Source organism: Melospiza georgiana, chromosome 14 (assembly GCF_028018845.1).
Source record: "Melospiza georgiana isolate bMelGeo1 chromosome 14, bMelGeo1.pri, whole genome shotgun sequence".
Taxonomy (NCBI): Eukaryota; Metazoa; Chordata; class Aves; order Passeriformes; family Passerellidae; genus Melospiza; species Melospiza georgiana.
Window position 1 is genome coordinate 8066891 of NC_080443.1, and position 17147 is coordinate 8084037.

Genomic DNA, 17147 nt, shown 5'->3' on the forward strand with positions numbered 1-17147 from the left:
AATAAGTCATTATTGCATGCCATTTGATACTGTCATTTTTAATTAAAGTCATTCTAAAAATAGGGAGGGAAAATTGCTTTAACGTTTCTAGGTAAGTCCAAATACTTGTTAACACTTTTTTCCTAGCAGGGTGAGAATCTTTTGGATTCTTTACTGTTTAAAATAAAGGGGCAATATTTAACTGCTAATTTTTATGTCAGAAGTCATTATACTTGGATTTTTTTTTCAAATTGAAACAACACGGTGAAATTGCTAAATTGAGTAAACAAATTAAATACAGGTTAAATATCTGATGTATCTGTGACTAAGTAGTTTATTCAAACTAGTAGTTTTTATTGTCAAAAACTGAACTTATGAAGCACTATAAAAACTGGCTGTATGCAATGTTAGATCAGAGCAGGTTACAATCACAGACTCTATCTTGAAACTTTCTGAAATTATGCAAACTGGCCCACACCTTCCTCTGGCACTACTGCACCACTTCCTTTTGGGAACATAACCTGACCAACAGGACCCTCAGACCCCACTGCTCCCAGTGGTTCCAGCTGTTTGTGAGGGGTTCACTTTCTACAAAGAAATTACTTTAATTTACAGTGTTTGTCTCAAATTTACTTGAGGAGCAAAACTCAAATTCCTTTTAATTCTTGTATTATCCAGAGTAAGGAAGTAAGCTGAGGGCTCCAGTGCAGCTGTCCTTTGCAAGGAGCAGCCCAGGCACCCCTGTTCCACACAGCCTGGTTCTCCTGGAGCACTGCAAGGATCACAAACTGAGCATCCCCTTGCCTTTGCAAAGGCTCTGACCTTAACTCAAACCCTGCTGTACCCCAGCACCCAGCAATGCTCCATTCCACTGGCTGTGCTCTGTGTGTAGAGGGGATGAATGAATGTAAAAAAAATAAATCCAAACCCAAACAAGAACCCAAGAACCCAGAACCAACCAACCAGTGTGCACAGCAAAAGAGGGTTTTGAGAACAGAGCTGCTGAGCTCAGAAGGCTGAAAGATATAAATGACCAAATTTAGAGTTATTCTTTCATACTCTGATATCATGTTCCATCCCAGTCATCCCCCCTGCACTCACTGGGAGCTCTGTGCTTTCCTTTCCTACACAGAGTGACTTTCCTCACTAGCAGGCCACAGCCTGTATTCTATAAATTTTGATTCTTTAAATGACAAAATCTACACTCTAAACTTGGGCTGCAGACTGTAACAAGTTCAGCTATAAATTCTGAATTTTAGGTCAGAGAGGGTACTACTTTTAGCACAAAATTCAACTTAAAATTTTTCAGTGAGGGAATAATCAGTAATTCATAACATGGTTAGCAACATGTATGGCACACATTTTAGATTTCTCTGAGTACCCTACAGTGGGTTTTGCTGTCAGCTACAAGCACTTTACATATCATCTTGGCCTTTAGGTTCACATTGCAAAGTATTAATTTAGTAAAACATTTATTAAGCCATCCAACAGACATCTGGCTAATTTATTGTGTGCTGCAACTTTATTAGAGCCTGTATATTCTTAAACCAGATGATCACATCCTTAAATAAATGAACATATAATAATCTATTCCATGAATTATAACCAAGTCTGTGAAAGCCAGTAGTGTCACAAACAAACAACCCTCCAATAATTTAAGAGATCCCAGCCCTGAAGACACACAGCCTAAAAAGTGTTCTGTACCACCTGGAAATTTACTTCATTAGTAAGAAACAAAGACAAAGTAGAAATTAGGGGTAAGAAGTGAGGGCTGATTCAATGATATATGTGTGTGCATATCTATTTTTACTCTGAAATAACTCCCCAAGTTAAACTAAACAAGCTCATTTGAATTAGATTTGTTTCCAGCTCTTAGCACAAACCTTGTTTTTCATCTCATGCTGGAACAGTTATGGTGCTTAGAAAGCAGTGTTTTACAAGAAAGTCACTCTTCAGGAGCCTCCATCATTTCTTTGAGTAGAATTATCCATTATAAAAAATTCTAGGAACCTCTTTCACCAAACCCATATTTTTTTCAGATATGGAACACACAAGTACATAAATACAAGTCTCTTGTATTCTGTAATTAAAGGTGAGGAGATTTTATTCCTTTCCTGAAAATTTTCTCTTTTATATAATTATATAAACACAGTACTTTGCTTTGTGTTTGCTATTCCAAATTCTCATTACCTGGTCCAGTCCCAGCTTGGTTAGGTAGATGGCACTTCTTTGACATGCTTCATCTTCACAGACTGGTAATAAATGTTCACTTTGTCCATCCCCATCTGTCAAAAAGAAAAAAAAAAGCTTGTCAGCTTTGTATCTGCAAAATCAGAAACCCTGTTTATATGAAATAATCAGCTGTGAATAATTTACACCTTTTTTAAATGTAAAAAATTACATTATATAAACTAGACCTGTTCAAATCCTTAACCTAATAATTTATGTCTTCTGTTTGAAGATTGCCTTTGCTAATGTACTTTCATCTTGACCCATAATATTGAGAGAATTTGAAATTTTCCTGACATACTGAGAAGAGGAAGTCCTTAGTAATTTAATCCCTGTGTTCAGTTGGGGAAAAAATTACCTTTGATACCAGTCCACCATTACAAGTCCACCATAAAAACTTATTTAATTTTCTGAACTAGTTTTAAACTCTTGTGCTGTCAGCAAGACTTCAGAAAGAGTCATGAGTTCACAAGTAATATCTTAATCTGTACTTAACACAAAACACAACACTGGGGAGTTGATTAACACAATGGCTAATAAATCCCAGGCTTACAGAATTAGGTAAATTTGAGTAAATTACAGGTTTTCAAAAATGTTCTTTAAGAGCCTTTAATCCATGGATTTCCAAAACCTTGAGTAGAATAATGACCTTTTAATATTTAAACAAGCAATGACTATTTGCATCTGGAGTTCTGACACACAGAGCATGGAGTGGGGAAAAAGTAATAATTTACTGTCCATTATCTAGTGCAGGAGAAATCTCAGTGTTGCCATGGTGAGCTTGCAGCCCTGCCTTCCTCCAGGGCCAGGCCAGCAGTGGCAGCTCCCTGGGAGGCACAGAGGGAGAGCAGCAGAGTGCCCAGGGCAGCAGCAGGAACTGAGCCTGGGCTGCCAGACCCCACCAGAACCACAGCCTGCCATGGTACCCCAGCTCAGGCACACTGCAGGCAATCCACCTCTCCAGCCCATGGAACCAAAGCTCACAGTGTAACAAAAACACCTCTTCACCCTGCCCCTTAGCCTGTGCAGCTCTGAGGAGCTGGGGGTTTCATTTGAGATAACCAGTGTTCACTGTGAGCACTGAAACAGAGAGATGTCCTCAGCTGGCACGTTAATTACTTGAATCATTTCCACACTGGATTTATATTATACCTATAAAATATTGCAGATTACAGCCACAAACATCCTCTCAGTCTGGCTCCCTGACAGCTGCTTGGCTATCCCACAAGAAATGAAATTTGTGCTGGTCTGATGTTTCAGAAATGCAGCTTAGGAACATGCTACAAAACAGATTTCTGTATGAACCACAAAGGTGCTGAGAGCACCAAGGGGCCTCAAGCACATCTACTGCTTGGCTTTGCAGAAATCCAAACCAGTTTATTTAGGGAAGTGGATTTTGTAAAATTCCTTGATGAAATCTCCTGAGCTAATATGCAAAACCCAGAGTTGCCTGTCACTGAAGCCCTTATTCATTTTCCAGTCCAGAACCGGCCCCAGCCCAGAGGTCCTGTCATACTTCACCAGCCCCATGGGAAAGCTCCCTCAGCTGCCAGCCCATAACTCTGAGGCTGCACTCCCTCTGGGGCTGTGTGCACATCCATGGCTGGGCAGCTGCAGCTCTGGGTCCCTCCCCTATTCCATCAGCAAGCTGGGAGATGGAAAGGAGGGTTATAAGGGGAGGAGGAGTGATGAAAATATCAGACTTCCCCAAATATCTCCAAGTGATAAAGCCAAACTTTTAGTGGCTTCCTACATCCCATCTGCCTCATGAATTACTTTATCTCACCACCAAAGCCCTCCCAAATCCTCGTGGCAGCTCTCTGCTCCAGGATAGAGAATTTAGGAAGTGAAGTAGCCTAGGTGATAGAAATCCAGGAAGTTCACACCCAAAGAGAAGGGAAAGGGAATCCCCACTCTTGAACAGAGAAATCAACACAGCAACTATTGAATCTGTCTGAAATCAGCACAGGTTTTCCTTCTGCATCATTCAAGAACAACAATTAAAACATGTTGTCATCTTCAATCTTTGCTTGCATGAACACATTAAAATGCTGTTGGACTACAGTTTTTTCTAAACTTAAATGGAAGAAAGTGTTCAATTTGCAAATTATAAACCATGGGAATATTGAAGGATTTGCTAAAATTTAATTAATGCTGCAGAGATATGTGTTTTCTGAATATAAAATGTAAACTAAGCCCTAACATTTTAAATACATTTCCACAAAAGTTTCAGTCTGAAGTGATTTTAGAAGTTTTTCAATAACACACAAGGACAAAGAGCCACCTTCCTGTGTTTGAGAAAGGGACAAGAATGAGGATGTTCTCATTTTAAATTATGCTATGGAGCAGAGGAGAATATAAAATGTTTGATTCTACTTATACTGCAAACATTCATCTTGTTATACCAATAACTCACTTTGATAGTGTGGGTAGGAGATGCTCAGAGTAGGGCAGGACATTGATGAAAACACCCTTGGAGCTTTGAGGAATAACCAATGCATAGGACAGGAGGGACAGAACTGGCACACAATTACACACAGAGCCATCACCTTCCACGTGAAGGTGCTGCAGATAAATTACAAGCTCAAGACTTGATTAAAAGATTTGATTAAAATATCCAGTATGATCAAAGAATAAATAAATACAAATATGCATCAAACACCACGCCTTTGTCCCTGCAAATTGAAAATACTAGGATATATATTCCATATTGGTAGGCCAGAGTTTCCTCAGTTCCTTTGACCAGAAGATAAATCTCCATTTACATAATTTCTCTTACAGAATCATGTTTTCAGTTGCAATTTCTCTTCAGTTCTGTGTAACAGATATTTAAGAATCCAGTAGTCAAAAAAAAAATTCAAGATAAAGAGAAAAATCTGTTGAAAATTTACAGCACAGTTTTGAAAAAAATATTTATTTAAAAAATTTTTTGTCAAAAAGCATCCTGAAAACAAGATGAGAGGCCATTCTTAAGCTGACACAACTCAAATTATTGTTGTTTCCACCTCACAGAAGTTTCCCAGATAAAGGCATCCATACTATGGAGACTGGATCAGATTGCTTGGATTTTGTTTGTTTGGTCTTTATTTTCCTCTTTTACACTCTGCTCAGCTGAATTTAAAGATCACAAAGATGAGATATAAAAACATTAATTCGGCACTTAGAGCAGCCAGAACAAATGTTAAAAGGTTTCAAGTAAAGCTCCAGCATTGAACATGTAGATGGAAATAGGACATCAATGAAACAAGAATATCTTCTGAGTTGTACCTAAATAGTTTAAGAAAATCCACAATTAGTCAAATTCTGTATTACAGAAAAGTAGCAATCAAAGGAAGAAAAGCCCAATATTCTTCATTTCTATCATAATATTTCATCTTATTTCCTTTAAAGTTTTTATTTCTAAAGCACATCTTAGGATGTACATATCCATCTTTTATAACCAGAAATAAAATATTTCCTGCATTTCTGAAGCTTTTTCAAAGACACTGTGAAACCAACAAATCGATACAGCAGCTTTTCCAAAATATTTCCTTTTTCATCTTTACATGATTCTACCTTGGAAGCACCTGCTGGAATGCAAACTACTGGCCTTGAAGACCACAGAAAAAACACCCCCAGCAGTAGCTAATTCAAGAGTTTTAACTAACAACAAATTCACCTTGGATCGAAGAAACACTTCCTATCTTCCTGCCTGGTTTCAATCCCAATGTAAATAAACATCCTTCAGTTTTTAATTCTGATCTTGAAGTTAAATTTCTCCACAAAGGAAGACACAAATTCAAAGGAGTATCATTAGCACAACTGATCAGTGCAATTAGGTATGCACAGGTGACAAAACATGCATTGGTGACAACAGCTGGATGATCCCATCACACCTAGGCTGGTTTCAAGTATTTATGAAAAATACCTTGCAATACATGTCTTTAATAATCTCCTGCAGCCTAGGCCTACCTAGGAAACCTGTCATGGAGACCCTCTGTAATCTTCACTGAGTTCTGGGGTCTACCACTCTGTCTTTCTGTCCCTTTCATTTAAAACTGAAATCTCATTCCAAACTGGTGGAAATCTTATTTGCAATTTCAATATCATTTGCAGCAGTAGGTGTGCCCCAACACTCCAGACTCCAAATGTCCTGTGCTAGTAGCACTCAGCTTGGAGCAAGAAACAAAAACTCAACTGTTAATGAGCAAGTTCTCTACACATAAATTCTGGCTTGACTGTGATCCAGCATAACCCCATGGTTAATAAAGATCAAGTCTTGTAGGCTTGAAAAGGGTTAGAAAAAGAACAGTCCTATGTACTCATCACCTGCAAAACTGCACTTATGTCTAAATATGTAAAGATAAAATTAGAAAAGTCTTATTCCATCTAGGAATCATGTGACAATCATTACCTACAACTGCCTGTTTGCTGTATTTCTAACAAGAACCTTCTTTCCAACACTTGCCCATGTTTGCCAAGGGCTGGCAGCCCCATCCCAGCCCCCCAAAACCACTGTCCTGGGAGCACACCTTGCACAGACAGGCTGTGTGAGAGCCATTGCTGAGCTTTAACACTGATTGTCAATGTTCACACAGATCAAGTATTTTCAATCTGTTCTAAAAGTAAATTTGAATGGGAGTGAGCAGAAAAAGTCTTGTCAATCAGATTAAACACAACATAATGTTATTGGAATTGTTAGATGCTCCAAAAGCAATACCAAGGAACTGCAGTCTGAGAACACATTTTAAACTGAATTCACAAACAGCAAATGGTCAAAGGAGCTCCACACAAGAAACTTCTTCCCAAACTCAGAGCTATCAGAGGTGCTTATAAAACAAACACACTTGTAACTTCCTTAGCATGTGTAAACCTAGGCAAAAGAAATTCAACCTCAATGTTCAAATTCCTTAACAAACATAGAAAAAGGTGTCACAAAGTGACACCAGGTTCAAGGACTGTTAGATTCATGCTTGTGCAATGTACTTTCCAACATGGGCTATGAAAAGAAGATGGCACTTGGGCAATTTCTGTGATGGCAATGGCAAGTTCTGTGATCACTCACTCCAAAACTGTTTCATAATACTGCAAGAAAAAGTTGTAGCTATGAAGAGCAAGACAGCTTTTGGTGGGTGTATGATCTAAACCTTTTTAATTTAAATGCTCTGTACTTTTGCTGCAGTGTAATCTTCTGCTCCTTTAAAAACAAAAATGGAATCAACTTTTTGGGGTTATTCTGAGATCACAGACTGATCATTGTAACTTCTGAAAGTTCTGTTAAATAGAGAAGAAGTTTTCTAGCAAGCTGGGGTTGGACTTGATGATCTGTAGAGGTCCTTTCTAACCCTATTTGGTGAAATGGAAATATGTTAACTATACAGGCCAAGAAAGTCAGCTTTCATAATTCTGAACATAAAAACAAGAACATTCATGTACCACAAAGTTCTCATTCATACATCTCTCCCTCTTGTCTTTGCTCAGTTCTCAGTATCCTCTCTCATGACTCTTCCAATTTACAGCTCTCAAGAACAATAACAGGAAAAAGAAGAAAAAAGCCCTGTCAGGGTTGTACTACAGCAATACCCTTCTGGGGCAGGCAAGAAGCCTACAATAAGTACAACTGAGCTTGATATTCAAATAAAATAAAGGTTTGTTTGAAAGCTGATTATCTTAAATTTATCTTCTCAAGTAATTAAATCGTTAGAATTAAATTATTAATTAAATTAAATCATTACAATTCTTTTGTCACTCTGTGCCTTTAGGTGCTCAGTGAGATGGTCATGACATATAATAAATTACTAAGATAATTACACATTATTAAAACAATCAATGTCAGCTGCCTTTAGCAAATGTGAATCATAACTTCAAAAAACAGATGCAAAGAGCTTTTACAGATGATTCAAAGTTCTGTGGACATTAAAGAAAGTCTCATAACCCTCTTCTTCACACTAAATCAATTCTGATTTTAAGTCCTTCCAAAGAAGGCATATTCACAGCTCCACTGCATAGAAGCACTTAAACACAGCGTGCCAGCAAACTGCACAGTGAGACTTCCAGGCTGCAGCAGAGCCAACAGAGCAGCCTTCTGCCTCAAATGGCAATTCCAGCACTAGCTGTGATCCAAGCAGGGAAAAGAAACTGCAGCAAATACAATGTGAACTGCCCCCACACCACACAAAATCACTGCTGAACTCCTGGGCTGTTTCTGCTGAAAGATGCTTGTTTCACCCATTTCACATTAAAACAAACTCCCAAGCCTGGCTGTACTTTTGGAACTCTGTGATGCTCCTCATCTTCAAAGCTCCCATGGCAACAAAGCTCCAGGTGCTGCCAAAGGAAGGGATGGGTAACACAAAGCAAGGCAAGGCACTGGTGGAACTGCCTTGGGTCAGCTCAGCCTGGGCCCAGAGCTCCTCCTGCACCAACCATCAACAGGGCCAAAGAAAAACTCAATCCTGTGAAGTTGTTCAACAAGGAACAGATAACCAAGTGACACATGCAGCACTACACCAATTTTATTGTTGGATACAAAGAAAGGTTCTTCTTAAGTTTCAAGCCCCTTTGACAAAAAATAATATGAAGCATCAGCAGTTCTTTTTCCCAGGAGATTCTAGCATTTGTCTGGACATAAAGACCTTGGCAAAACATGGGAACCTGATTTTCGCCCCTCAGAAACTGACACTGTTTGGGACCTACATTTAAAACATTGAGGTATCACTGAAGAGCACTGCTGGTTACAAATTAACAAAGAAGACAGACTTAGCTCCTAAGGACACTTTCCCAGACTCAAAACACAAGTGCCAATTATCTTGCTATGTCTCTATACACTGCTGCTTCAGAGGTGCATCTGGTACTAAAAGAATCTCTTCCATATCTAAAGTCTCTCATAGGGCTTCATTTCCATTAACTTTCATACCTTTTCCACCCAAACTGATCCCAGTAAACCCAGCTATCCTCATATGCAGAGCATTTCACACACAGAAGTATTGTCACCCTGCATCTTAAGGTTCTTAGAGAATCCTTCCATTGATTACAGGAGCACTAAATATTTTCACAACACAGTGCTCAAAGGAGAATGGTTTTCTTAAGGGCATATTTACCAAAATGAAATATTAAAATTTCCTTTTGATACATTGCTACTGCATTTGAGCATGCAACATTCTGAGTGAAAAAAGAAATTCAGATGTTAGAATGAAGCTGACAGATAAAATGAAAAGGTACAAAATCAAAATGCAACTGCAGGCAGAAAAGCAGTGCATTTAAAGTATATTCAGCTGCAGGATAATTAATGTCTACCTTAAAAAAATCTTTCAACAAAATGCATTTGGCACTGTGCAATGAAAGGTTGAAAAACCCCCAAAGGTTAGGCACTATGTTATCCTTTTTAAACATAATTAATTGGCAATAATGAGCTATCATTTCCTACAAGGAAAGTGATAATTACTACCACATGTCATACAAGTAGTTAACATCCATCAAATAGTTCAATTACTTGGTAGGGGGGAGAACAGAGAGGATTCTATTAGGATTATTAGTTGGATAACTGGATTTTAAATATGAGAAGAAATTGAGTTCAAAAGACTTTGATGGAACTTTAACAAACTCAACTCATATTTGCTCAAAAAGCATAGCATAGTTCAAAAAGTGTGCACAGCAGAGGTGAATGCAAACTTCTTAGAGAAGAGAAAGGGCAGCAGCTAAGAAATCAAATGGTGACTAAAAAATAAAGGACTGGGTTGGCTAAAAGCTACCTAGAGAAACGAGGAGTTGCACTGTATTTACTTATGAGGACACCATGATCAAGTTTGATTTCAAAAAGCCATTTTCTCCCTCCTTTAAATACAGGCCAAAACAAAGTTCTTTGCCTTAACTAAGCAAAATCAATGAGTGATTAATCAAACTTTCACAGTCTCAGATACCAAAGGATGATCTTAAATCTCTGCTATCCAACTGAAGCAATCATAGTTAAATACCAATTACAACACTAGTTTCCTATAGAAATGAATTAATGGCTCGTATAATCAGCACAATATCCTGTGCTAATAATTTCTGACTCACTACTTCAAAACCATGTCATTAATCTTTACATTAATGAGAAAATAGCAGGTTATTGCGTCCAAAATATGGTTCACATTCATCTAATGCTAAAAAAACTGGTCATTTTCAGATTGTCCCATTGAAATCCTTCAATTTCTTTAAAAATACAGCATTTTCCTAGTAATTTAAGTGACATTTAATAAAACTCTCTATATACTTGCAAGTATTTATCAGGATTCTAGACAACATCTATGATTTCCTCTAAAGACAGTACAAGCAGATCTTATAAAACTCCTCTGCCAGCTCACAGATAACAACAGTGCAGGATTAATCATTTTTGCTATAGCAACCACTGCACTGCAATTACCATAGTGACATGAGAAGAATAGAAAAAGTAATAATGAAGAGCTCTTACTTGTTTGGAGCAATGTGGCAACTAAATAAGTGCAGAATTCTCGAGCGTCCAACTCTGCTCACCTTAATCAATTGAAATGCCATTTGTAATAGATGTCAAAAAGCATTTCTGATTTATTTTTAAAAGGGCAATACAAATTTGTCAATTGTTCCCTGTCCTTTGGTCAGATTGATGTACAAATCACTGCTATCATGTAACAGGGGGAAGTGCTACTTATTACAGAGGTTCCAACTCAGTCATAAAGTGTAAGGTCTACTCCATTACCATAAGTGTATTGATATACACACACATCCTTCTATGTAATTTTCCATTAAAATACACACACACACACACACATATAAATGTACTGGACTTTCAGATGCATACAAACATAGATCTGCATATTTTTTTAATGAAAAAAAAAATCTTTATTTTTTCAGTATTCAGGAACACTTGGTACTAAGATTATACCAACATCTGTGACAGCTTCTCATGAGTCACCTAATTGCTGGTTTTTCCAACTCCACTTAGCCAAATAATTTATACTTGATAGCTGTTGTTCAACGTGCTTAGTTTAAGAAAGGAAATCTTACCCCAAATTAGTTGCTTTTGGAAGTTCTCAGTCAGAATAAGCTTTGTATAAGCTCAGTCAGAGCTTATACAAAGCTCCCCCCTTTTTTCAAATGACTTGTAAATACTCATGGCTGGAAAGGGTATTTGAAATAAAATTTTCAGAAGCAGGAAAGAATGTTAGACAAAGTGACCTTTTGAAACAATGCTTGTTTTGTGAAGAGGCAGGTGTGATCAGTAAATCAGAACCTTGCACTGCAGGAGTGCAAGAAGGCACAAGCACAAAGGAGGGTGTGAGAGGGAAGGCAGCAGCCCCAAGCTCAGGTCTGACACTGCTGCAGAGCCCAACAGGCACACAGTTAATTCATGGCAAGTGCCAGAGGGAAAGCACAGAGATACAGAACCCTCTGAGACCTTGAGCAAATGGCAAAGCTGGCACATCAGCTGTGAGGTACAGAAAATGTCAAGGAGGGGAAGAAAAATAGAGGCAGGCAAGCCAGAAGTAAGAATGTCAGAGGCTTGTGCTGTGTTTTGAACATTTCTAGTGCCAGTGGCTGTGTCCCCGTGCCAAGAGCAGGGTGCCTGTGGCACAGCAGAGTGTGAGTGCACAGCACATTCTGCATCATGCACAGCTTGGCAGAACCTGCCAAAGGTAGAGGCAGCACAATCTTCTAATATATCTCATTTTCCATTTCATTGTGGTATTTTGATTTGTTGTGCAATCAGTGAGCTCCATTATAGATGGCCACATTATTCCAAACTGCAAACCACCACACCTTAACTTCCTTTGACTCACAATCATGATTCTGTCAGTTTTGAAATGGAAAACTGAAAACAGGAGAGGTTCAAGTCTGACAATCCATTTCTAGTAATCATTGTCTTTAACTGCAGCTCAGCACAAGCAGCTGTAAGCTCAAAGCCAGCATTGTGAAGTACCTAAATGTGAGCAGACATAGCACAGGGGGGAAATGCAGGTACTGTGCCAGAGCAGCAAACCCACCATGGGAGAAGCTGCCCCTTGGCTGGGCTGGTGCAGAACAAATCAATCTGATGATAATTAGCAGTGAGGGCATTGAACAAGGGTGCTGGAGCTCCAGCCCAGCAGGCCCTGGGCCACTGCCCCTCCTCCCAAGCTCAGCTGTACCAACCACTGCCCTGCCACAGCACTGTGCTCTCCATTTAGCCACACAGTCAAAATTTTAACTTTAACATTGGAACAGTTCCACTTCTCTTTGTGAAGACATCTAGGGTTTATTACAATTCTATTAATTACTATGAATTTCTAAGATTATGATTTATCATTTGGGCTCATTAGAGATAAAATTATCCTACGTTAAGATAGCTCTTCACATTGCCATTGTTAAAAACTTATTAAAAATTTCTATTTAGTACCTATTAAGACACATTATTCAGAACATCAGCTTGGAAAATTATTACAAAAGACCCAGCACATTTAATTTTTTTAACTGCAAAAGCTGTATTATTCTATTCTTTCCTTCATATATTACATAGGTAAGTATTCAAACTTGAAGATAAATAGTAAAATATTTTATTAAAACTTTGCCAAAGATTTTAGAAAATGGGGCAAACATTTCACAGAAGAGCCTGGGGCACAGTTCAGGTTCTACCTGAGTTCATCTCCTGTAGATCTGATCTAGGGACCATTGCCCATCCAGCAGAGGTGCCTTGCATTCACAGGTCAGCCTCCAAACACTTGTAAGTGGCAGCACAGAGCAAGTGAGTCACACTCTGAGGAGTTTAAAAATTGTCATTTTCTTTAAAATAAGTTTTTGAAGGAAATGTTGTCAAACAATAGCACTGTTTCAACATTTGAAGACAGGGTCAGTCTCATTGTAACAAGTGTGTTGTATAAATACAGTAAATTATTTTATTTAAGATGTTATTTACAGTCAATTATATCAGCAGAGTCAGGCCTGCAACACCTTGCCTCTGGTTGGAAAATTGCTATTTTACTGCATAGAAAAATATTATTGTCAGCACTACAAAACCAACATGCCCCATTCTCTGTAACACGACAAAACATTGATAAGCCACAATTGACTGGGAAGGTACATTCTAATAGAAAAATATAGGCTTTCACTAACCCTTGCAAAAATAGATTTACATATAAATTAAATTTTTCTTCTGTCCAAAAGCCTTCCAGAATTTTCAATTACAACCATTAAGATTTTACCATGTTCCAGCAATTTTTATTCAAGTAATTTTATTTCATTTAGTCTTTATTAGTTTGTGCAAGTGAAGAATTTAGAAACATTTAATCAGATAATGTTTTCTCAACAAGGTTAGAGACAACAAAATTAAAATCATGACAAATAAAATAAGTGTGTGATAAAATTAAGTTTAGTGTAGCATCACACCTCAAAGCAACTAAAATTAGATACATGTGAGGCAGAATGTACTGGGATAACCAAAGCTGAATTTGTAAATAATTATTCCCAGACATTTCAAGATTTACAAACAAATATAACACATTAAAGAGAAAAAGCAGAGAAACATAAAAGCCCCATTTGGAGCTAAGCACATTTATTTGTTCTCTGGTGTAAAGCAGCTAACCAAAACAAGAGAAAGCAACACCAAGGGCAGTGTAAAAGAAGCAAACTCACCAAAATCTGCAAACACAGACTGTCCAACAGCTTTGGCACCACTGGGCATTTCTTTACTTTTTCCAACTTTAGAGAAGTTCCCATCCTGGAAAACAGAACAAGGATGATGGAAAGACTGAATTGCAGAGTAAGTGAAAAAACCTGACTTTTGAACCAAAGAAAATACAGATCACTAGGGAAGGGCTTTAGCAGATAAGAGAGAGACATCTCAGCTATGGAAAAAACTGCACTCTTCAAAAATTGGGACTGAGATTTTGCATTTCTAATCCTTCCTGGATTCTTGTGGAAATCCATCCATAGTAATATTCAGATACACCTTCCATAAATTTTGCTGTGCGATGAGGAAGAGATTGGATTATTTCAGCAACATTATCTAAATGATAATTAAATGATTATGAATACAACTGTGCATTTTTGCATATTAGCATGTGATTTTATAGACATGTGTAATATATAACAATACACCTGCATAAAAATTAAAAATAGGGTCCTGATTTGCCTTCTAATTAGGAAATAAATTGATTTTTATTAGGTCTGGCTTAGAACTTGTTTTATTTATCCTTTATTAAAATCTATGCCTGGAGAAAACAACAGTTCATTATACCATCAGAAAGATAAAAAGTGCTGAGTTTTTGTTCATCACAGAACTGGATCACAGCTGGCACAAACCCATTTGAAGGTGTTGAGTTTTTGCAGCCATGTTAGAGGAGCCAAGGCTCCTTCCCCAGGCACTGCCACCAGCTCAGCACAGGGCTCTGCACACACAGGCACAGAGCCAAAGGCTTGGGAAGGGAGCAGAGTTAGTTATCCATATCCAACAGGAGCAGAGTTAGTTATCCATGCCCTACAGGAGCAGAGTTATCCATATCCAACAGGAGCAGAGTTATCCATATCCAACAGGACCCACATCATATTTAGTTTGCAGACTTCACTGCAACTCTGGACACAGTGGTACTTGTACTGCATGTCTGACTATTTATCTTTACCTTGACACATAATTTATAGTGATTCTGATGAGAAAAATTAATATCGAAGCATTTCCATGCAGTGAAATAGAAGAGGTCCTGAGTTGGCCCTAAAAGCATATCTTGTGTAAGGCAAATATTTAAAAAGCATTTTATAGTGCATCAATGAAGGGAATTACTTTTTTCTATAAAGAGCAGTTTACCAGCTTTTAATGGATCAGTTAAAGTATTTGTAGTTTCATACACGTGTCCAATCATTTTACATGTATAACCTATTTTCCTGGGTTGATTGATTCCCAAGAACAGAATTCTTTCTTTCTAAAGATAAGCAAATCTATCAGTACAAAATGTATAATGCAGGATTATATTTACAATACGAGTCCAAAATCTGTAAGAAAATTCAAAGAAATCCCCCTAACGGGACAAACACCTTGTGTACTAACAAACACTCACCAGGCAATGATTTTTAAAGTCTACCTAAAGCTGTAAATCCAGGATTCATGACTCAGTGCTTTCAGTACTCTTGCTTGGGAGAAGATGGCCAGGTTATCTCAGACAAGACTCTGTTCTGCAGTGACTCACTGTGATCTGCTGGATTCATTTTCAGGCAAAACCTCATCCCTTAACTAACAAGAAACACACTGAGCACTTTCCATCATCATTAAAAAGTGAACTGATAGCTCTAGTCCTTTTGGATAACAAGGTACAAAGGATGCCCCTGGCCAGGTTAGACAATACAAAAGCAGAATCTCAATAAATTATTAATCCCTTGATCTATTACTCCTCACCCCTGAATTTCAGTTATGATATTTAGTTAACACAGGACTTGGGATTTCCTCAAATGTAACTTGCACAGTCAGAAGTGACATTTTGAACCTCTGTCCCAGAAAATCTCACCCAACACCTAGAGTCATATATCTAATAAAGCTCACTTAAAATAAAAAAAAATCTTTCAGACAGCAAGAATTAAACCAAACTGATCAGTCTTCTATCTATAAATCACCATAAATGTCAGAAGAGAACTCTTTGGTGTTTATAACTTTTTCTTTCTTACCTTATTTACCCATGTCTCAAACTGAATGGTTTTGGAATTTGGTGATGTGGTAAGGAACAAATCTGTGAGGAAAATAAAAGAGAAAAGAGATATTTAACAGTAGACCACACTCTCAAATATATGATCACTTAGTAAATATATATTGTTTAAAAATATTACCTGTATTTTAGAAGTTATAAATACATTGTATTCTAGTGATAAATTAGGAAGAAAGACTAAAACCACAGCCCTCAAAACTATTTTCATGTCTTGTACTCTTCTGTACAAGTAGATATCAATAAATACCAACTAGCCTTTTATTTGGGATATGGTGAATTAAGCAACAGATACACTGTTGACAGGAGAAGAAAAGTAGATGGAGAAATATTTCTGGCTTCCTATACACTAAAATTCTTTAAAACATCAAACCAGGGCAAAATAGAGCTTCAAAGGATTTATCTGGCAAGGCCTACAGAGAAGCTTATTTGCTGCCTTTGAGAGAAGTCCCCAAATGAGGAAAATGGGTAGAAAAAGCTTTTATTAAAAATAAATAAAAAAAAAAGTGGTTGTCTCTTACAGTTGAGGAATAAAAAAAATTTTAAAAATTAAGTCAAGTGTTTAGAAATCAAGATTTAAGAAAACCACTCTTTAAGATTTAAACACCTGTTTTCTTTTTCTTTGTCTCCTCCCTCCCTGCAATTTCAACTGCCATTCTTTGAGCTAGAACACAATGGTTACTTTGCAGGAAAAAGAAAAAAAAAGAAAAAAAGAATATTAATGCTTTACCCTGAGGTGTTTTACTGAATAAGCAGGTAGATGGCTGTACAGGGAATTTCAAATGGCACAATAAGGGATATTGTATTCCAGGGAAAAAAACCCAGCAACAAACAACAACCACAAAACTAGAAACCTCCCCACACCTAACAAGCAAAACCCAAACAAAAACCCCACATACTCACAAAAAACAACAAAGATTCTCCTTACAGATGTCTCTCCCCCACAGCTTAAAAGCTTTACTATTTAATTTTATTCCTCTGAATATCTGAAATGGCTATTTCCTTTACAGCATGAAAAGCATGATAGTGTGTGCTTCATTGGAATGAATTACAGTGATACTTAAGGACTTCCTGAAGGTGAGACAGAAGTAATGAAAATAATCTGAAGACACTATAAATGTAAGTTAGAAAACTTATATATACTTTCAAATATTAACTTTGCATCTAGAAGGAAGCTTGTGCAATACTGTTGATTACCATTGGTATAAGCCAGAAAAATATTAAAAATCCAGTATTTTCATAGGGGCAGAAAGAGAAACATGAAATAACAGAAGCCTTAAC

The 17147-nt window shown here is 37.5% G+C and overlaps 1 protein-coding gene across 1 annotated transcript in view; it reads right to left on the reverse strand.

The window, feature by feature from the left end:
• The window catches only part of ITFG1 (integrin alpha FG-GAP repeat containing 1), a 70804-nt gene that overhangs the window by 33142 nt on the left and 20515 nt on the right, over positions 1–17147 (reverse strand). The window contains exons 7-9 of the mRNA XM_058034369.1: positions 15832–15893; positions 13813–13897; positions 2170–2264 (exon numbers count right to left, since the gene is read on the reverse strand). Of these exons, the coding sequence (XP_057890352.1) occupies positions 2170–2264; positions 13813–13897; positions 15832–15893 (242 nt within the window). The remainder of the gene's footprint in view (positions 1–2169; positions 2265–13812; positions 13898–15831; positions 15894–17147) is intronic.